This window comes from Silurus meridionalis, chromosome 7 (genome assembly GCF_014805685.1).
Source record: "Silurus meridionalis isolate SWU-2019-XX chromosome 7, ASM1480568v1, whole genome shotgun sequence".
Lineage (NCBI taxonomy): Eukaryota > Metazoa > Chordata > Actinopteri > Siluriformes > Siluridae > Silurus > Silurus meridionalis.
In genome coordinates, this window is record NC_060890.1 from 19,347,278 (window position 1) to 19,369,499 (window position 22,222).

Sequence of the window (22,222 nt, forward strand, 5' to 3'; positions counted from 1 at the left end):
GTTAAGCATATCTTCATGGAGCCGGCTTTACGCTGAGGGGCATTGTCATGATGGAAGACGTTTGTATGTAAGTGTGATGCCACCACATCCAAAAACATCCTATATAAGCGTGTGCTTACAGCTTTGTTGTAACAGGTTGTGGAGAAAACACGTATGACTTGAAAAGTCTGGTGTCCTAATTCTTTGTCCATTTATTGTAACTGCTTTTGTGTAATTCATAAAAAAGTTTGTAATCAATGAGCAGTTTCAAATCTTCCATTCTCTGTATAATAAAATAGGTTGCTATTGTAAAAGACTAACTTCTTGTAGGATGAAGGATTTCCTATAAACCTCTGTGCATTATGTGACTGAACTTTACATATCGCCTTGTATGAATGATGCCATTGTTACAGAAATACGGTGTAATCAGGTTTTCAATCCGAAAGCTTTAAGCTGTCTTGATTCTAATGCACCACCATGTATTTGGAATATTAAAATTGCAGTCTAGAGAGCATATTTTGCAGGAATGGATCATTTTATTAAGTAAGGAATGACTTCTTATGCATTAGGTATAAATGATATTCTTTTAAAGCAAGAACTTTTGTATATAGATGTGAAATATATGAAGAAATTGCATGAATTGACATTAAAAAGTATATCAACCAACTTCCAAACCAATTATAAAGCAGTAAAACTTTCTAAAAATGGACAACCTGTTATTTTTAATCTCTGGATGTTTCACAGTACAAGAAATAGTTGAAAAGTATCACTAGTGGTTGATTTAATGGCTGTAAAAGAATCAGTGCTTCGTTTACAGGCTTAAAATGCTTTTGTTTTACATCTGAAAGACTGTGGCTTACATTTGGCATATCCATAATGGCCATTTTAATGCAATTAGCTTTGAATGATAAAAACCCCATTGTAGAATGAACTCTTGTTCGGCTCATTTATGGCAGATCTGATTTTTCTAGGTGTTTCTTCCGAACCTTTGATTTGCATTGGATTTCTGTGGTCTTTAGCTAAGCATCCCATATCCTGCTGTAACCTCTTGATCCATTTCTAACTTTATTTCTAACCTTCGTTTAAAATGATAGACATTAAATCATGTAAAAAGAAAGTCAAGAAAAAAAAAAAACATGCGATTTATTTTCTAACAGCTCATTTTTCAGTACCACTTTTTCCTCCTGGGATTTTGATTTCCTTGCTAAAAAACAATGACAGGACTGATGCTCGTGTGTTTTTAGGTTATTTACTTAGCTGGATCACCTCTGTGGCTTTCAGTGAGCCTTGACAGTGCTCAGAGCTCTCTCGGCGCTCAAAGCAATCCCCCACAGACTTACGCAATGTACATGGAGCCATGAAAGGGTGCAGAACGCTGCTGTCAGTCAGCAGCGGGCCTGCTCTAATGGATGAGCTGTTGAAAAATGTTAAGGCACACACACATAAACACACATGCAGACACATTCAAAGGCCCATCCTGAGCTGTCGAACACCAGGTTGTGTGTCAGACGGTTTGAAAAGAGCCAACGCAGGAGGACGGCCGTCACCGAACGAGGTCTTTCATCTTCTCTTGCACGCCTGATAAAGAGCTGTAAGCATATTATGAATTAATAATGCCGGTGGCGTTCTCATAGCCTCACGTCATGTTTGTATCTGAGAACAGTTCCAGTGCAAATGCGTTTGGAGGTGTTTACCGAAGGAGGAGGCACGCACCTTTGCTTTAAAGGTTAAATCAAATCCGAGTTAACAGGGGTGAAACCACAGTGACTCCACTGGGAGGAAGAAAGAGCAAAGAGAATAAACACGGGTTCTTCTGATGCACAGGAAAACTTCACAGCTCAGCCCAGCCCATTCATTTTCCCATATTATCGTCTTCATTCAACTCAGAATTGCAGAGGAACTCATGAGGTCATGAGCATCACCGTGGAGCTTTTATAGGTATACACAGTGTGAAACAAATAACAACAAATGACAAAGGAAAAGGAAAGAAACAGGCACTTAAAATAAATGGTAATATATTTCTACACTGCAGTGTTGTTCTTCCAAAGTGCTGATATTTATTACATCACAATACAATATTGCAGTAATCACTGAACAATAGTCACGATGCATATATTGGTTTCAGAGCCGATTCAAAGACACCTGGATAAGATATACTGTGTAATGATTTCTATATTTTATGCATTTACTAATTGAATAAAATCAATCGTCGAAATGGTCTGGATGCAAATAAAACAGAGATTAAAAGGCCACCCTGAAGGATCTCAAATGAAAAAAAAAAATAACCACCAACATTTGTGCAGATTTGTACATTTTATTGTTTAGTTGGATCATGCTGATTTGAGGTTTTCACGCCACTCTGACATGATGAAACACGCTCAAGCTCCCATCATATATGATTGAATTGTTCTGAGCACTAATTAGCCTTCTTGTGTCTCTTTTCCTTTTACATGTGTACCCACCCACGCACTCATTAGATTTCCTTGCTCTTCTGTTGTTTACATGTTTGCGGTCTCCTCTTAACACTAACTGGAAAATAAATCCCATAAACGCCTGTGCAGCAAGGTTTTCTGCACCGCGTTCCCTCGCAATGAACAAAATTACACTAAACAACAAACACACTCTTGGCTCGCTTCCTGTGATCAAAGCTTTGGCTGCCTAATCTAGCCAATTAATCTATTTATCAGCAGTGCACTAATGAATATGCAGTCCATATGCTTTTTTTTCCAGACAAACTGCCTCCCTCCGAGTCTGAAAGTGGGACAACGCTCCATGCGAGCGCCGCGTTCGGAGGCTCCGTCGTGCCATAGTTCATCACTGAGCTGGTGAAATCGGAGTAAACGGAGATTAGTGCGAATGAGCGTCTAAAATCTCTCAATCACATGCGCTCACAAGCCGGCGTGCACTCACACAAACGCCCAAACGCACACTTTCGCACACGCCTGAGATGCGAAATTGAGGGTAAAGGCTTTGGAACGCAGATGTTGAATTTCACTGTTTAATTTAAACATTGTGCCAGGTTTTTTATGCGCCTTTTTCGCTGCTTTGCCACCTTGGAGGTCCCTAGCCACTCGCTGCACCGCTGTGCAAAGCTGCCAGTGATTATTTTTAGCTTTAGCTTGGATTTCTTTTTTTTTTATTCACAGCAAACTCTCATCCTCTTTCTCTGTGTTAATAATGTAGGATTCACACATCAGAATTAGTTTTGTATTGTTCAAATACTCAAGTGGAGGGTGAGTCGCCTGCTAGCTTCTTAGCGAGAAAAGCGCTGCTCACTGAATCTTCCAGGAATGAGTCAAACAATCATCCCAGATATGCTCTGCAAGATAAATATCACACAATGCTTTCAGAAACATGCCGTGAGTGTAAAATCCATTGAAATACGAAAACATGATGAGTTCTCAAATACACAGAATCACAGAAGTTTGGACAGATTCATTGCCACTCATATTGAATCATTAAATGAATTGTGAAATTGAGCAATTTGTAGATTAATCAGCAAAAATGATAAATGGATGGTTTAAATGAAAACCAAAAAAAACACATTATTGAATGAATCGTTGCTGTCATCCTGCTGAAGTCTTTATTAGGGAGCTCTTTCCTCCTGCAAGAGCACACGTACGGCGTTAGAGGAACTCTCACCTTTACGAGACTACCTCCTCTTTACTACCGCTAAGGGACTTGGCAATCGAGCCAAGCTTGCTTCCACACAAAACCATCCATTTCAGTTTTCTTTACACTTCTGGAAAACCCCTGCTGTAATTCATTTGTGGAATTAAAAAGTAAAAAAAAAAAACTTCAACTGGGGAAGGATATAGAGCAATTAGAGCATTGGTGCAGAAGCAAACGAGGCACGATGTGCAAATAATGTGTTAAATAATATCCATAAATAATTGATGCACATTGTAATTACCAAAGGCTATGTATACGTGAAAATTTCTTTCTAATAATTATGCATTGACCAACAATACACATGACTACAAGCTGACCTGCTTTAATGGTCAAGTAATAACACGGGTTTCTTAAATAATCTGACCAGCTCACTCACGTGTCATAACCAGTGGGATATAAACTACAACGTGATATTGCAATAAGGGAATGGGTGATCTTTCACCCCTACTCACCCTACACACACCGCACAGACTCACAGCCCCCTCACACACACATACACACACACACACACACACACACACACACACACACACACACACACACACACACACACACACACACACACATTCCACTAGAGCAGATGGACAATTACATTTAGATGCAGCAGAACAGTCACTATTAATCCCACTAGTCACATTTACAATTCTTCACACTAACCGTGTCTCTCTACAGCTTTCCTTTCTCATCATCACTCAGGAGTGTGCTCTGAAGAGATAAAGTCACAACATGATTTTTAGAAAGCACAAAACACAACACAAACTTAAGAAATAATCTTAAAAAAATATATATATATATAATAATAACCGAATGTTTTAAAGGTTTTTTTCTCAGGAAGTGGACAAGAATTATAATCCAACCAGATTGTGTGTCAAATGTAATTAAAGAATTAATGACAGTAATGCTAAAAAAAATTACAAAAAAGAAAGAAAACAACAATAAATAGTAGAAATTCTCTTGCACTTTGATTCATTTGCAAAAATGTCTGTGCTCATTAAAAGCTTGTACTGAATAATAACGTGATATTAAAAATGGATATTATTTATATACACTTGGAATATTTGCTCAAATAAAATTAATCACAGTAGATATAATGATTTCATTCACTAGGACTGATTAGGAACACTTATGAATGTACAGTAAACAGGCTCCATCATGCCACACCTACAAACTAGAAATAAAGACATAGTAGTATATTAGCATTATATATCAGCATGGCAAGAGATTGGTGTTTGTATTTGCCAATGTTAGCTAGAATGCTTTATTGGGTCATACATGTTATGTAGATGTATTATTATTGACATAAATTCTTTAGCTTTGCTTGCCAAGTTAGATAAAGAACATTAGGTAACACATGTCTGTTGCTATCATCTGCGTTGGCTGAGCTTCAACGCATCCGACTATAGCCAAATATCAGCAAGCTATGAATGCGATAAACTCGACATAATCCACCGACCCTCACACATGACTGAAAGCAGCTGCTCTGGGTCTTGATAGGCATAAGATACACTCTTAGGAACAAATATGCACTAAACTGTAGTTTTCACACCTTTAGGGTGTATCTTTTGCATGTGTAGGTGTATGTGTTATACCTTTTCAATTAAATTTTAATGGCACATTGAATGGTTTTGTGATAATATTTTTATCCAGGTGCATTATATTCAAATTTTTTTGAACAGATGTATGAAAATATGTGAATATCGTACTTACACGATAACGTTCACTATATACTGTTTGAAATGAAGCTGGATCCCCTTCTGGATTTATTGTTACTGTATGTCATAACTATTTGCTGTCATTTTTCTGTCATTGCTCTGTGCAATACATTTGACAATTTATAATTTATTATTATTATTATTATTATTATTATTATTATTATTTTAAAAACATGTAATTAATAGGTAACATAAATAAATAAATAAACAAATAAAAATAGCTGCAAGATTTACAACAGACTTTGAACAGTTTATATTGTGCTGCCAATTCTTTTTATCCTACATTTGTGACAATGTGGGACTGAGGCCAAATATCCAAACCTATTTGAAAGCATCACTTTCACAGGATTGATTATTGCAAAAAGGTACATTTTGTCATAAAGCACCTTCTTCTTTACAAGCACTCTGTTTTATGCTCCAAGACATTATTGACATCATATACAGTAATACTGGTTAATCAGCATCCCTGAGCTAAACTAATTATATTTTGTTGGGGAAAATGCAATAAAGCATTAAAAGCAAATGGATGGGTTTAGCTTGTAAGCATGAAGGTATGCATTTAATAAACAGGGTTCTTTACAACCACCACCACCACCACCATCATCATTATCATCATCATCATCATCATCATCATCCATGCAATTTAAAAAGAAAATGATAATGCACATTATTTTACATTTAAAAAAGATTTTGAGAAATGCCTCATATGTAAAGCTTTAGGTGTTTAAATGTTTTTCATTTAGGTAGGTTTGAGGTTTTTGATTAGTAGATAAAAGAACATAAGAAAACATCACACTATATGTGTGTGTGTGTGTGTGTGTGTGTGTGTGTGTGTGTGTGTGTGTATATATATATATATATATATATATATATATATATATATATATATATATATATATAATTTGAATAATAAATTATTATTATTTACTGTGTTATTTGTGCCTTTTTGGAGCCCCTGATATAATGATCCGTTAGATCATCCACTCTGGCTGTAGGGGGCGCCCTGTCACCACACAATCCCTGTTTCTTCACTTGAACGTTCACCGAGTGAACCTGCAGAAAGTGTCGGTGTGCTTCAGATTTCCGGATCATCCGAGTTTCAATTGTTTCCTTTTTCAAACCACTCGGAGATTTTGTACAATTTGAAAAGTAGGTCAATGCGACTCATCAAGGACATGGAGTTTCTTAGATTTGGAGCTTGTGAGCTGTGTTTAAAATATTACACACGCACGCGCGCGCGCACACACACGCGCCCCCGTGCAGTGCGCGCCCCCAGACCTTTAATTACTGCGGTAAACTTTTTTTAATCACGGAGTTTACGCACAAGGATCTGAAAAGTCGGAGTGAGGTGGGGCTCTCTTTTCCGTCCCCATTTCCACTGGATATTTTACATGTTAATTATCTCGAATGGCTCTTGCTTTCTTTATTCATATTTTCTCCGCTTGCCCCTTTTTCTCTCCTCGCCTCTTCCCTCTCTTCATGTGGGTGTAGCCCGAGGCCGCGCCGCAGGCTCCCCTCTTCATTTCAACTGCAGAATGGAAATGCTAATTACACGGCGGCCGAGCCCGACACACACACACACACACACACACACACATAAACACACACACACAAAACTCACCATATTTATTTCAACTCAACTCCAAATGTGTGTTCCTCACACTTCACATTCGTTAGGACTCAAATAATAATAATAATAATAATAATAATAATAATAATAATAATACAAGTTTTCCCATTTCTAACTTTGGAGCGCCAGCTGTTTGCGTGTGTGCGGTGTGTGTGTGTGTGTGAGTCGCGCGTACAGATGTTGCGTATACATCTTCTCTGTTCTCATTACAACAGCCTGTAGGTTTTTACGCACACCCTTTGACAGTATATGATTTCATATTAAATGCAGCATCTGTTCGAGCATGCTATGCCTTATCAAAGGTTCGAACTTCATTTCCAGTGAGTGTGTAGCCGAACTTCTAATTGCCGCCTGAATTGTACTGGGACATCTGGACTGAGTGTATCAAAGCCGGCAAAGCGCGTCCCAGTGGCTGCCGGAAAAAAAAATCATCTGAGTTAATTAGCGCGATGCATGTTTAATTAAAGCCAATTACAATATCTAAAATTACCTAATCGAAACCTGTTTTTTTAATACAGTGAAGGTGCCCCCAATCCCTGCTGTTCATCTCATAATAACAGCTTCTTTCTGGAAATAAAAGAAAACAGCAATGAATGGTGGCAGAATTATCGGGCATTATTATTATTATTATTATTATTATTATTATTATTATTATTTTTTTTTTATTATTATTATTATTATTATTATTATTATTATTATTATTATTATCATTTTAATATATTTATTATTATTTATTTGTTTATTATTTATTATTATTATTTGTTTTTATTATTATTATTATTATTATTATTATTATTATTATTGAAACATTTGTCAGTATACGTGTAGATAGATAGATAGATAGATAGATAGATAGATAGATAGATAGATAGATAGATAGATAGATAGACAGACAAAAAGTCTAAGCGTAAAATGATTTCTCATAATTTCTCCACATTTATTTATTTTCCGAAGCATAAACTACATGTTTTACATAATTAGTCACCCCCCTAAATGTTCTATATACCAGCTAAAGCATGTTAATACGTTCATGGATATATATTAAGAAATAAGTTTACCTGAGTATTATGGGATACTGAGCTCTGGTTTCAAACCTGCATTTACACAATATGAACAACGGGGGGCGCTCTTTATCAAATTTCAAGTAAATGGCTCGGAAATGAAAAAAAAAAAGTCATGTAAATCTTCGCTTTGGAAAAATAATCTTCACTTTCCACCTCTTTCCTCTCACAGTTCCTTTCATCATGCCTCAGAGATCATTAACACGTCTGTTACAACGCCTGGTTTCACCGCGTTTGATGAAACTGTTTACTTTCTTTCTTTCTTTCTTTCTTTCTTTCTTTCTTTCTTTCTTTCTTTCTTTCTTTCTTTCTTTCTTTCTTTCTTTCTTTCTCGAAAAGGCAAGGCGAGAAAACCGTTTACATTTCAACATTTCTTGAATGAACGTCTCCGTCCGATTAATAAAGAAGAAAAAAAAAAAAAAGTCAAAAATTAGTTTTGCCTTTTGCACGTGCGTGCTGGTTTCATAGTTATACCTAAACCGTTTTGCAAAAATTATGAATGAAAAATTGTTTTTATTATCTTTTATATGTCTTATAACCTGTTATTTATTGATTTATTTTCTTCCAATAATTTGAATTACTATTATTTGGGGAACAGTTTTTTTTTTACTCCACTTTATCCATTAAAGGATCCATTAGTGTGATGATGATCAGCTCGAGCGCGCAACAGTTTCAGCATCACAGCGCTGAATGATTGATTCACCCGGCGTTCACACACACACACACACACACACACACACACACACACACACACACACACACACACACAAAATAAGCAGTTTACCCAAACTGCTTTCTAGTTATCAACCTTTGACCTTCTTTCTTTCTTTCTTTCTTTCTTTCTTTCTTTCTTTCTTTCTTTCTTTCTTTCTTTCTTTCTTTCTTTCTTTCTTTCTTTCTTTCTTTCCTACTTTCGTTCTTTTCTTTTCACGCGCTCTACAGAAGTGAAACGAGGAATGCTGTACTGTTATGATCTTATGTTATTTCCTGCGTTACCCTGTGATGGAGGCTGATAGCAGGACCAAAGATCTCACACATGGTTCATCCTCAGAACTTTTACACTGAGCTGTTCTCAGTGATCGAACTGTTATCTGTTATCACTCAAATTGAGTCTGAATTCGAATGCTTCAGTATTTCATACAGATGAAACCAGAATGCAGCATTTGTAGACGTTCTGTGGAGGAAAAAGCTTGTTTGTGGCCCTCAGGAGCGCATCAGCAAAGCAGTTCAGGACACCACAATCAAATCTGTGATCATAATTAAAACCTATTTTGCATGTTTTTACATGAAACCCCTGGTCTCTAGGTGTGAGGTAACCACAGGTTACAAGATGCCAGTAGTCTATTTTGACGCATATCTTGTTCAGTGGTATGCGGGTGCGGGTGCGGGTGAGGGTGCGGGTGCGGGCGCATTGACTGTGTAATTGGTGTAGTGTTTGGTGAGGCAGGATGTAAATTTGGGCGCAGGCCCGTTTTTATGAATGTGCTGTACTATTTAGTACGGTAGAGTGAGGGGGAGTTTGGGACGTGGCCGAGACTTTGAGGGGATTTGGTGGCTCGGGCACGCGCGGAGGTGGTGGGGGGCGCCGGTATGACGGAGCAACGAGGACAGCTGGGCGAGCGGCCATGTGAGCGACCACTCCGCGACATCTGGGAAACCTACTGGCGCGCGGCACGCGCGAATCGGTTGATGTCGCTATTTAAATGCAAATTTCTTTTTTTTTTTTTTTTTTTTTTTTGGAGGTCGGTCGGGGATCGTCGGAGCCTCCGGCCCGTAAATGCGCACAAAAGGAGCATTGCGTGTGCACAATAAAGGAGGGAGGAGGACTCGGTGCTTTTCCTCCTTTTCCTTACTAGAAGCGAACATACCGAGGAAAATCTTATTCAGAGCTGCATTAGCAACTTCTTTCTTTTCTTTTCTTTTTTTTTTTTTTGCGCTTTTGATGGTTAGCCACACTTTCCGCAAAAGATCTAACACAGGACAACTAAATACACCCACACACTTTTATTATTATTATTATTATTATTATTATTATTATTATTATTATTATTATTACTTCTGTTATTGTTGTTATTATTATTATTGCTGTTATTATTGTTGATGATTATATTCGTTATGACATGATTTATACAAAATCAAAGAAAAGGATCAACATAAATCAATGAATAAAAATACAACTATTTTTTTCTCTATATTAGCAGGTGTCTCCCAAATGATATATAATAATAAAATCCCACAATAATTCACACCTTCATTCATGAGGCCTCGATTTTTTTTTTATTTAAAATGTGTCTTCTTTTTTTTAATCAAGCAAAAACAATTGAATGGTACAAAGTTACAAAAATAAATGAAAAAAATATATAAATATATATATATTTAAGCTAAAGCCATGCAACTCCAGCGCGTGCTCGCAGCATGTCGGAGTGCAGGAGAAACTTGGCGGATTATTGTGTTTGGTGCACGCGCTTTCGGCTCCAGATGAGGCTGGAAAATGAGCCGAGATAGATGCAGGCGGAGCAGCTGATTCTCTCTGGCCAGATGGCTCCTGAACACAGATTTGCATTCATTTTCGCCTTAATATCTTCCAAAATAGAGGGGCAGCTGCATTTGTTGTCAAATAAGGTTTAAAACTCCCTTTTTTTTCAGGAGGGGGATCGTTACCTTCACGATGGGATTGTTGAACTTTTCTCCCCTCCTCCCCTCCCCCCCTCTCTAGTCAACAGTATCAGCTTTAAAAGGATTTGGGATAAAACCCTAATTTGATAATCAGATTGAAATCGCTTTGGTGTGTAATCTGTATTAAAGATACTGTAGATTGCGGTTAGTCGAGCAGAGAGCAACTGGCAGGGAAATATAGGCATATATAACATGAGCAGAAAAATAATTAAACATGGTATGCAATGAGCTTTGCATTTTCCTAATACATTACCTTACTAATTGGATGACATGTGTCGAGTATTATTTCAATACAATTCCTTTACAAATGAAAATGAATGGTAAATTATAATGATAATAATAATAATAATAATAATAATAATAATAATAATAATAAAAATAAACAAATAAATCGCAATAAACATTGACATATAAAGACACAAGACTGATTTAATAAACACACCGTATATTATATTTTATAATAAATTAATAGGCCCATATGAACGTACAAATATTTTTGTTACACAAAATTAAAAACTGCACTTTTTTTTCAAATTTAACTACAGCTGATAATAATAATAATAATAATAATAATAATAATAATAATAATAATAATAACAATAATAATAATTTGTCATATAATTTGATGTGATTACTTACGTATTTAACAGGACGAGCAGGCAAGTAATGGACTTTTCAGGCGCGCAACAGCTTCGATAATTCACTTATCTTTAGCAAAAAAGTCATTAACCCCCAACACCAGCACAAACAGATTGCTCTCTCTCACTCTCTAAAACACACATCTCCCCTTCTCTTTCTCTCTTTCTCTTCTCCGTCCCCGCATCCCTCCCTCCAGTGCGCTGCGCTGCGCTCCGGCTCCCCAGATAACCCACATCGGAGTCTCGATTTTCATCCGTTCATTAAAATATTAACATCAATACATACCCTGCCAAGTGGCAAAACACACACACATACACAACAAGAGAAAAAGAAACACCTTACACACTCCCAAATATCACAAAACTAAAGAACCACTGGGCGCATTATTGTGCTTTAAACGCTCTATTTATTGTAAAAAAGCGCACATGGAGCGAGAGGGTGGACGCAGCGGATCCCCCCGAGTCCCTCCAGAGTTTTCAGATACAATTTTAGCGCGATTTGCAAGAAAAAAAAATCCTTCTGAGCATTTGTGCACGTGTGCATGTGTGTGAAAGTGAGTGTGAGTGAGATAGAGTGTGTGTGTGTTTCTTTTTTTTTTTGTACACGTCGCAACCACGTTTTGCGCGTTTATTCTTCTTTAAACTTCAGCTGCGCTCCTTTTGGAGGATCTGCACAACCAATATGAGAGGGAATCGACTTTAAAAAAACAAACACACAGGCAGCGTGATTGTGAAATATAATTCAGTCGTGTTATTGATCAGTGTGCTCGGTATCTGATCCTCCAGCTCCGTTTGCCTTTTCATTGCGACGCTGCGGCCAATTAGGAATCTGAGGAGATCCGTCACTGTCATTTGCACGACACGGTGATTGAGCGGATGACAAGGGCCAAGAAATGATTTTTTATTCTGCAGTGTGAAACCACAGCGTGCATGGATGCACCTAACCCTAACTGTCCCTCTTTATCCACGCTCTTGCGCAGATCATAAATTCAAAACAATAAAATCCCTTTTGTTGTACAGTACATCTATTTTATCTTTTAATACATTTCTATGCCTGCAATACCTTTTTTTTCATGCATTTATTTCCTAAATAAAATCCCCCCCAAAAAAAAACAAACCACAGATGATCATGCAAAAGCTGCATGTAGAAGCAGTGCATGTTTTCGGATGATCATTTCCTCCTCCCCTGATTAGCTCGGGCTTGTCTTGAAAAAAGGTGAATAGAAAAGTACATCTTGTGTGTGTGTGTGTGTGTGTGTGTGTGTGTGTGTGTGTGTGTGTGTGTACTCACGCGGTACTTGGGCAACGCCAGCGACCGGAAATGTCAGACCCCTTCTCTTCCATATATGGGCAAAACCCCGCCCACTGCGCGTCATCGCTCTGACAGTGCGGATCCCGCGGGTCTAGAGTTTTGGCTCCCGGGAAAGGCTTCAGTCCTAGGGGATAGAGGGCTGAGTTTTGTACGCTTCCATCCATTCCGAGAGACGCTAAAGGCCCCCCTCATCAAGCTCTCTCCCGCGTCCGGGAACACCTCCGCGCTAAATCATAGTTTTTTTTCCCGTTTATTTGTCTTTTGGAGCTGGAGCGTCTTGCCAGAAAGTGGTCGATTCAGCAGTGTCCTGAAGCTTTTTTTTTGGTCCTGTAGGGATGATGACACGAGCCTGAGAGCATCATCACAGCGCAAAGTTACAAGACATGTTGAACTGATTTTTTTGGTTTTTAAAGAAAGAAAAGAAAGAAGAAGAAGAAAAAAAAAACCTCACCGACATCCAGGTATTTCGGCGACTCCTCCAACGGGAACTCGATCCAAACAAGCCGCAGAGAGAAAGAGAGAGAGAGAGATCTCGACAGAGAATCCTCCACTCACTAAAATCGTCCATGTCGTGCCAACGCAGGACGCGCTGAACAACGAAGGAGCCGATACTTGGTGTGAACTGTTTCTTTCTTTTCTTTTTTTCCCTTCAACAAATCACGACCAAACTCTCGCAGAGATCCGAGTGCGCCTCGTTTATTTGGAGAAACGACGCGTCCCTTTTTTTTCCCTCCCCGATTTTCGCTTTGACCTCGTCGGCTGGAGCTGGTTTGCACGCACGCCGCTTTAATGTTTGGGATTCAGGAGAATATACCGAGAGGGGGGACCACTATGAAAGAGGAGCCGCTGGGCAGCGGCATGAACCCCGTCCGATCATGGATGCACACGGCCGGGGTGGTGGATGCTAACACAGCCGCCCAAAGGTACGTTTGCCAAATCATCCCGATTTTTTTTTATTCATGCATTTTCTCAGACCAACCCTAAATCCCCACTTATGCCATGTATCAATTAGGGTCTCCCGGTGCACCTCTCCGCCGCTCATTACATCATATTACTTCAGTTTAAGTGACAATTCTACAATACTCCCGGTCACTTTTCCACCAGCTTAGATGTGTCTTTTTTTCCCTTAACACTATATCCATCCATCCATCCATCCAACCAACCATCCCTCCCTCCCTTTTGCTCCCTTGCTCCCTCTGTCCCTACTGTTTAACCGACCCCGGTTTGTCATCTCTTTTCCCCCCGCAGCGGAGTGGGTCTAGCGCGGGCGCATTACGAGAAGCAGCCGCCGTCCAATCTGAGGAAGTCCAATTTTTTCCACTTCGTCTTGGCTCTGTACGACAGACAGGGTCAACCCGTGGAGATCGAAAGGACAGCTTTTGTGGACTTTGTGGAGAAGGAGAAAGTAAGCGCAAGATTTGGAAATGCCGCGCAAGATGATCTTTCTTTTTCTTGTTTTTTTTTCTTTTTTTTTCTTTTTTTTATTCCCCCTCTCTCAAGTTCACAGAACTTTAGAGAAACGCAGCAAAAGAGTTAAACGGAGGATCACTGAAATTTTATTGCACACTTTCTCTTATATATATATAAAATAGATATATGTGAATATTAAAGGATGTCATAATTTTATAATGGTGGACTTGAGTGTAAAAACCTGACCGCGTTTATTATAGACTACATTCTAGTCTAGTGCAAAAATGATTGTACGCACATTGGCCTTAAAAAATGAATAATACGTATTTACAGAATCTCATTAGAGATCCCAGATATTTGCTATTTTCATAGATAAAGTTGATGGACACTTTATGTCCGTGCATAGTTACAAAACGTGTAGATATTTTGTAAGCTCATGCAAAAATGAAAAAAAAAAATGAGAAAACGCCAGTCTGATTGCAAACCCGTGCTTATTTTCAGGAACCAAACAGCGAAAAAACTAACAATGGGATACATTACAAACTACAGCTTTTATACAGCAACGGTAAGTCCAACTTCTCTATACTGATCACAAGGAGTAAGGAAATAATAGTAGTCACACTGGTATTCATTAATAAACAAAACACTAATACTGATCATATTGATCATATTGATAATCTTATACATTAATAACAGGTCGCTTTTTTAAAATTATAAATAATAAAAAAATATTGGTTAAGTTTTAAAAGTAAAAAAGAAATTAAATACATAACTCTATTTCTTATTTGAAATGATTTTGAGATTTTTTTTATGTGATGCCAAAATAATAATTTTAATAATAACAAATATGGAAATGGTTGTAAACAAAATAAAACATTTCCCACAGGCGTCAGAACAGAACAGGATCTTTATGTACGGTTAATCGATTCCATGACAAAACAGGTAAGAACGATTTATTTATTTTTGTATCACTGTTTTTATTATTATTTATACAATTATTTTGTTGTACTTTTCAGTCATTTTTAGTTTTGCGTGTTTTTGCTCGCTGTTGCTTGTTTATGGTGCATGTTTGACAAAGTTGTTTTTTTTTTTTTTATATGCATTTTCCTCGTTTTTGCTATTTTCGTTCCTGCAAGACAATTTAGTATTAATTATTAAAGCCGCACTAAATATAGACGGGGGTGGGAAAAACCCCCCGACATGACCGAGCACGCGCCTTTAAAGCCCGCTCCAGTGGAAGAGAGGGTGGGATGCAGGGTTCATGAAAAGGCTGAACGCGGGGGGATAAAAATGAGCTCTCGTTATTATGCAGCTCGTATTTAAGCTTCTCCATGTCGTTCATATTTCTTTGTGATTTAGTGACTTGGAGACAGTCTGATGTATTTTGATACGACCCCGCGTGAAGTCCATCACAGAGCAAAATCCTGCGCGTGGAGTTTGCGCGGAATTATTCATGCAAAAAAAGGGCATTGCTTACAATAAAAAATTTAAACAAAACTTTTTTATATCAGGTTACGAATCAAATCCTCAAATCTTTTATCCTGGACAAATCTCCATACAATGCATACAATGCATGTATATATATATATATAATTCTTTTCCAATTTTTATTTTATTTGTATATTTTTTTTCGTCTGATGAGCGACAGTTTTATTTAATTGCTCCTGCATTTTATTATCCCCGACTATAAAATGCTATGATGTACAGCCTGAGGGTCGGGGACTCCTTTGCTCTCTATGCTCTCTATGCGTAGAAGAGGAATAAATCTTGAGAAGGACCACTTGAGTAGATATGGTATGGTCTCCTCGTCATGATGTCGCATTTTAACCGTCTCATTTCCTTCCATCATGGCCACGTTTAAGAGCTCGACAAGTTGAACGCCCCTGATTTTGCCTTCGTTGTGGACAGGTTTACTTGAAGTGGGGGATGCTTTTGCACGTGCGACAGAAATTATAAATATAGGCCGTGTGTCCTAATTGGTGTGAAAATGATCAAGGAGTCAATGGCGCTGAACAGACACTTTATGGATTTCCCGTATTTACAGCGTGCGCGCGCGCGTGTATGTGCGCGCGTGTGTGTGTGTGTGTGTGTGTGTGTGGGAAGAAGGTGGGGGGATAAATCATAGCTGTAAGGATAGATAACAAAGTGCCATCAGAGATGTAACTTTTTTTCTCCATTGCGTTTAAAGACTTAAATGTTTATGACGGATTTTATGTATTAAATATGCAAAATTAATGGATAAAGTTGTTATTCGATGCAAGGCATATATGGATTAGAATTTAGGAAGCACCGAATTTTGCCTGCTTGCAATTCGTATTTTATAAAAGGCATGTCGGGGTCTATCAGCCCTTTTTCTTGTGTTAACCGCTTTCATTTGGAGAGGAAGACTGAGTGGGTGAGAGAGCTAGAAAATGAACAGGAGAGAGAGAGAGAGAGAGACATGGAGAAATATATATATAGAGAGAGGGAGAGAGGGAGAGAGAGAAAGTGAAGGAGAGCGCACCTCCAGCTCTGCGCCATCTGTTAAAGCCAATGCTCAAAAATTACTCAACCGTACCCCCCGACACCGTGATTTTATCTAAAGCAACGAGGAAAAAAAAAATCATTGTTAGCGGCTCAAAAATAAACAGCAGATTGGCCATTAGCACTTTTCCCCCTCCAATGTGTGGCGATGATATGCGCGGTGATGTGTGCGCGCTCCCCGCGCCCATCTGTACCCCGAGCGCCTTGAACGCACCCGCATCTCCCCTCTCATCTTCTCCAATAAAATGCAGCGACGAGCTAAACGGTTAGCATATGCGCCTCTTCATTTATAAAGTGCTATTAATGTCACATTATTTATCATCACAGTGAAGCGGCGGGCGTGGAGATGCGTTTCAAACAGAATCTGCTTCTCCATCATAACTTATTTATGGACATAACAAAGGTCATGCCGTATGGGACGCGTTATTGATAAAGAACGAAATGATAACGTCGTTTTCTTTGACACGAGCTTCGTTTCGTATTAAAAATAATTAGCAAAGTTTTTTTTGTTCTTTTTTGTTAATTTTTATTATTTTCCGTATTTATAAAATCAATCAAAGCCGATGTGGTTTCAATTTCGATTAATATAGTTTATTGAGCTATTTAAAAACAAAAACAAACAAACAACAATAAAGGCTGCAACTTTAACATTTACCACAATTTGGACGCAATTTGACGTTTTTTAATTTTTTAATTACTATTATTTGTTTTAATTTAATTGTATCCATCAGCAAACTAATCTATTAAACCGACTATATAATACATTTTCACTAATGTCTTTCTCTCTCTCTCTCTTTCTCTCCCTTCTTTTTTGTTTCAAGGCGATTATTTATGAAGGCCAAGATAAAAATCCAGAAATGTGCCGAGTTCTTCTCACACACGAAATTATGTGCAGGTAAGAGTCAGCATGCAATTAGACATAAAAAGTGCGTCACGTGTTTGGTGCATTATTTAGATTGATCTTATAAATAGAATTGAATTGTATTCTCTATTCTTAAAATTCTATTGCACGGTAATAATAATAATAATAATAATAATAATAATAATAATAATAATAATAATACGATTCATTAGACACAATAAGCTCTTTGGTCCGGTTGAACTGAGCCGCATCCGGATGTTGAGAGGGTTTGTGATTTGTGATTGCGAAATATTGCACAAAGATGAAAACGGAAGCAGGTCACTGATATTTTTTTCGGACTGCGGCACGTTGGAGTTGCACAGAGACCATAAAATGTTTCCGAATATATACAATCCACTCTGTAGATTTTTTTATAGTGCTATTAGATATTATTAGATATATATTAGATATTGGATATATATATACAGCCTATATTAATAATGTAATACATTATTATTATAATAATAATAATAATTATTATTATTATTATTATTATTATTATACACTAAAGCTGATTTTTATAATAGCCACATGCCTTTCTGAAACCTCAAAGCCATGATGAATTAGGAAGTCAAACGTCAGTTCGAAGTGGGAAAAATTGTGACAGAAATAAAGGAGTACAACCAATCCAATTTTAAGCACTAACATCAAGCATCAGTTACAGGCTCAAAGGTCATGCTGCATTGCCAGCTTGTGCTTTAGTGCCATTAGTCCCCATTGATGTGCTGCATTCACACCACTGAGCTCTTAGGTATTAACATACAAAATAGTCTTTTTTCCTGTGTGCTGCCGTGGTCCAGAGATAAGACGCACATTGTTATTGACCGTTCTTGTGGCTTGTGCTGAAAGACTACATGCAACTTTCACATGTGTGTTTTTGTCAAGTGCAGGGTGGTTTTTTTTTTTCCACTTTAATCACTTTAGCTGTCAGCTTAAAGGAGCTTTACATATTTTACGGTACCATATGGTGAGATTTTGGACATGTAACCATTATACAAGTGTGCTTCTTTAAATGCAGGAGGCATAAGATTTTTTTTCCCCTTGTATCATTTCAGCATTAATTAAAGCACTCATAATGGGAGCGTAGCATAGCAGCTTCAAAATGGAGGCATTGGCACATTGTGAAAGATTGATGCAGCCTTTTGAGCCTGTAATTAATAAGTGCCCCACAAAAGCACTGGTTGAAGGTGGCATCTTGCATCCTCTCCAGATATAACAGCTTGACAATTAGAGGTAAACAAAAGGCGAAGCTGTGAAAGTGATCCTCCTGCCTCTTGGCACCCCCCCTCCCTAGTTCTCTGTTCAGCACCAATGCAAACACCGCAACATGTTGTTCCCCGTTTCGGCACAGCGGAGCCCGATTTGGGGATGGCCGGCCAGCCAGCCAGCCAGCCAGCCAGCCAGCCAGCCAGGCAGCCGCCTCCACCTCACACTATAAAGGGAAAGAGCAAATGACAGATTTGGATTCAGGCTCTAGCAAGACAAAACACTCAAAACACTCGCTTCCTGATTCGAGACCAAATCTCACATCGTTGTTTGCTTGTCTTTTCTCCTCCACAGCCGGTGTTGTGACAAGAAAAGTTGTGGAAACAGAAACGAAACCCCTTCAGACCCTGTGATCATCGACAGGTAAGGGCCCCTCTCTGTTTTCAGTTTCCTGTTGTCTCGGGGTGTGTTGTCTTTGTGTGATGTGTGGTGCGGCCCGGTGTGGTTTTTTTTTTTTTTTTTCGGTCTTCGCACAGGTGGGTTGACTTGGAAACCTTGGGTGTCTTCAGGGAGTGTGTAATTGCTTGAGGTGCCAGGGGAGGCAGTTGCTTCAGCCCTTCCTCTCCCAGCAACGAGTCATTTATTCCTAGAGAGCGGCTGGCTTCAGTTTCCCAGCTCTCCCTCCTTCATCCTAATTTGTTAACAAGTGCATCATTCGCCTCCATCTCATCTTCCCCTGTTATCTTCTCTGTAGGCTCTAGATGTGATGCTCACAGCTTCCCACAGTTCTTGTTTCTCTTATAAGTGTGTGTGCATATATATATGTGTGTGTGTGTGCTTGTATGTGAGCTCCCATACTGCTACTCCAGGGTAATGAGAGATGTTTCTCAGCTGGTTGTTGCTGCTCACGTGTTGATAACATTAGCCAGTTTAAATACATCGACTTCTGCAGGATCAGTGATTGATGTTTGTCAGCTCTCCTCCTCTTCTTTTTTTTTTTCGTTCTGTTTGATTTTGCTGCGACTTTGTGTTGGTTACAAACATTCAGCAAGCATTGGAGTGCTTTCTTATCACCAATTATCTTGGCAGAGTGCACAAGCGTGGAGGGGATGAGGGCAGATCTGAGGAGAAGGGATGTGCCAGAGCACTGCCTAGGCCTCTTGGAGATTAGTGAGGTAGAACAAGCCCACCATGCTCCATAAAGACAGCACGAGCAGCTCTGTGCCAGAGAGCAGAGCCTTCTCTCTTACTTTCTCTCTCTCTTTCTCTCTCACACAAGATCTCTCACTCTCTCAGCTCTGTCTCACTAACTCCTCGTCCCTCTCTGCTCTGTTGATGTTGCAAACTTATCTCTCCATCGTGAACTTTGCCGTCCACCGAGCGAGAAATTAGATTGGGGAAGGAATGAAAGACGGCAAGTCGCGAGCCGAGGCAAAATACGCGCCACCGCTGGACAGCAATGCTAATGTTTGACTAGCTGAAATAGCTGTTTGCTTAGTGGAGAATGTTTGGTATCTGACAGAGGGAACATCTCTCTTATTAGTAATCAAATAGGGACTGCCAGTTGCTACTGCCACTCAGCACAAGTGTGTGTGTGTGTGTCAAAGTGTTTGTGTATGTGTGTGTGTCAAGAGTCGGAAAAAAGGACTCACTGCCTCAGTGCCGAATTTATGGCTATACTCGCATGCTTTCAACAGTACGAATTTCCTCCAATCACACGTCACATGGTTACGGGTTAGAAAATTCTCCCATGAATGATAATCAGTTTTTACATACATTGGCGAAGAGTGATAATATGAACAACGAGGAGACTTTAATATTAGATAAGTTCTAGCAAAAAGTGGAACCGTGTACATTTTATAAATATAAGATCCTTTTATGACCTGTAAAGTAGTTTTGAAATGATTAATATTATAATAATAATTATAATTATCAGTTGTCTTGTCCCTGAGTAAAACCAATGGCTGATTTGACATGCGCTCTGTCTCCTTCCACATCACCGACTGTAGTATTTGAACGGAGCTGCTGATGCGCAGCTACAGCGTGTGAGCAGTAATTAGTAGCAGGATGTTTTAATAGAAGCCTGCGAATTATGTTACACTGCCCTGTAGCGGAGAGGAGAGGGAGAAGAAAAGAGCAGATAGAAGGATTATAGGGAGGTTGTTCTCATTTCTTTTGGAGCAAAAAGACAAACCGATGTCTCACTTCCTCTCTGTAGTTCCTGGGATGTCTGCAATCCAGCGCGCTCTATTCATCTGCCGAGCTGAGTATACAGTATATATTTACCTTCAAAGAGACACATGCCGAACACTGTACAACAGGGCGTCATTGATATTTAACGCACTGGCTCTTCCCATAAATTGCTCAGCTTTGTATAGCGCCTAAATAGAGTTGGAGGGATCGGGTGTCTGCGCTTTGTGCTTCAATCTGGCGAACAATGCGTGTAACACTAGTAAAATAGGAAAAGAGGAACAGTGGAGGAGGGATTGAGTCTCAGGGAAAGAGACTGCGGCGAAAGGAGGAGATATTGTCGTAAGTTCAAACAGTGGATAGAAAAGCTCACATTGTCATTGTGGGCCGCCTGAAAAGGCTGCGAGTATCGTTTTCATCCGTCCCGCACGATCACAAAGGCAGACGTGCTTCATTAGCTTACTGCATTGTCCGCGTATTGCCACTATGAGCAGATGATTTTATCCGTTCTCCTCCCATAGAACTCTTAGCCAGAGAACGAGGCCTGAAAAAAAAAGTGCTGAAACTTTAACCTGGAATGTGAAGTGTGAGCCCGGGTGGGACGACCGGCGAAGCGCCAATTCCTCTGCACAGAATTTCTTTTTCTGCACTCATCTTTTTTTCGGCCAAAATTGTGACAGAGGGATATGTAGATATGAAATGATTGGTGTCAGGAACAGGGAGGCCTACGTGTGCTCATGTTCAACAAGCGCTTGGAAATAATGGTTTGCGTGGACACTGAGGGGAATGAATCTAGAAAATGAATGGGGGGATTGTTTAGGCAGACAAGGGAGGGCCGATTATGTTACAATCAAAACATTTAACTGGGGGAACGAGAGAAAGGGAAGGGAACAGAGAGGAGGAGAGAAAGAGAGAAAGAAAGCAAAGGAAGAAGAGAGAGAGAGAGAGAGAGAATTCAGATTAGAGAGAGAGAGAGAGAGAGAGAGTCTTATGCAGCGCAGGTCCATGCTGACCAGAGGAACTTGTGATCCATTATCGATAACATTCTCAGCACCATTTTCCCAGATGGCACTCAGGGCAAGCGCGCTGATCGCTGGCACGGGCGCGGGCAATAACTGGCACCATCACGCTGCTGGCATTTTCAATGGAGTTTAAGAGACTTATCATTCCAAATGTGTCCTATTTTCCTGTAGGCAAGCCAGACATCTGTTTATCCTATTTTCTCTTGGACTTTAGCACAGCTTGGGAAAAAAAAGGGAGAGAAAAATAACAGCAAAAGAACGAAAAGTTGGTCGCATTTAACAGCTGTTGC

At 39.1% G+C, this 22,222-nt stretch overlaps 1 protein-coding gene and 1 long non-coding RNA gene across 13 annotated transcripts in view; one reads left to right on the plus strand and one right to left on the minus strand.

Moving 5' to 3' along the window:
- Window positions 1-685: 685 nt before the first annotated feature.
- LOC124388816 lies at window positions 686-12,772 on the minus strand. Its single transcript, XR_006926472.1, has 3 exons — window positions 12,660-12,772; window positions 4,309-4,356; window positions 686-3,298 (listed from the first exon to the last, which is right to left on the minus strand). It is a non-coding gene; the product is annotated as an uncharacterized LOC124388816 (long non-coding RNA).
- Window positions 12,773-12,801: 29 nt separating this feature from the next.
- ebf3a (EBF transcription factor 3a) overlaps window positions 12,802-22,222 on the plus strand; it is a 92,043-nt gene continuing 82,622 nt past the window's right edge. For 4 of the 12 annotated variants that reach the window (XM_046853842.1, XM_046853851.1, XM_046853849.1 and 1 more), the window contains exons 1-6: window positions 12,803-13,603; window positions 13,929-14,085; window positions 14,592-14,655; window positions 14,977-15,032; window positions 17,435-17,508; window positions 19,075-19,143. In XM_046853842.1, coding sequence (XP_046709798.1) covers window positions 13,470-13,603; window positions 13,929-14,085; window positions 14,592-14,655; window positions 14,977-15,032; window positions 17,435-17,508; window positions 19,075-19,143 — 554 coding nt within the window. In that variant the 5' untranslated portion in view covers window positions 12,803-13,469. Of the gene's footprint in view, window positions 13,604-13,928; window positions 14,086-14,591; window positions 14,656-14,976; window positions 15,033-17,434; window positions 17,509-19,074; window positions 19,144-22,222 lie in introns of all 12 variants that reach the window. The other 8 variants (XM_046853843.1, XM_046853845.1, XM_046853850.1 and 5 more) reach the window with 4 other exon arrangements.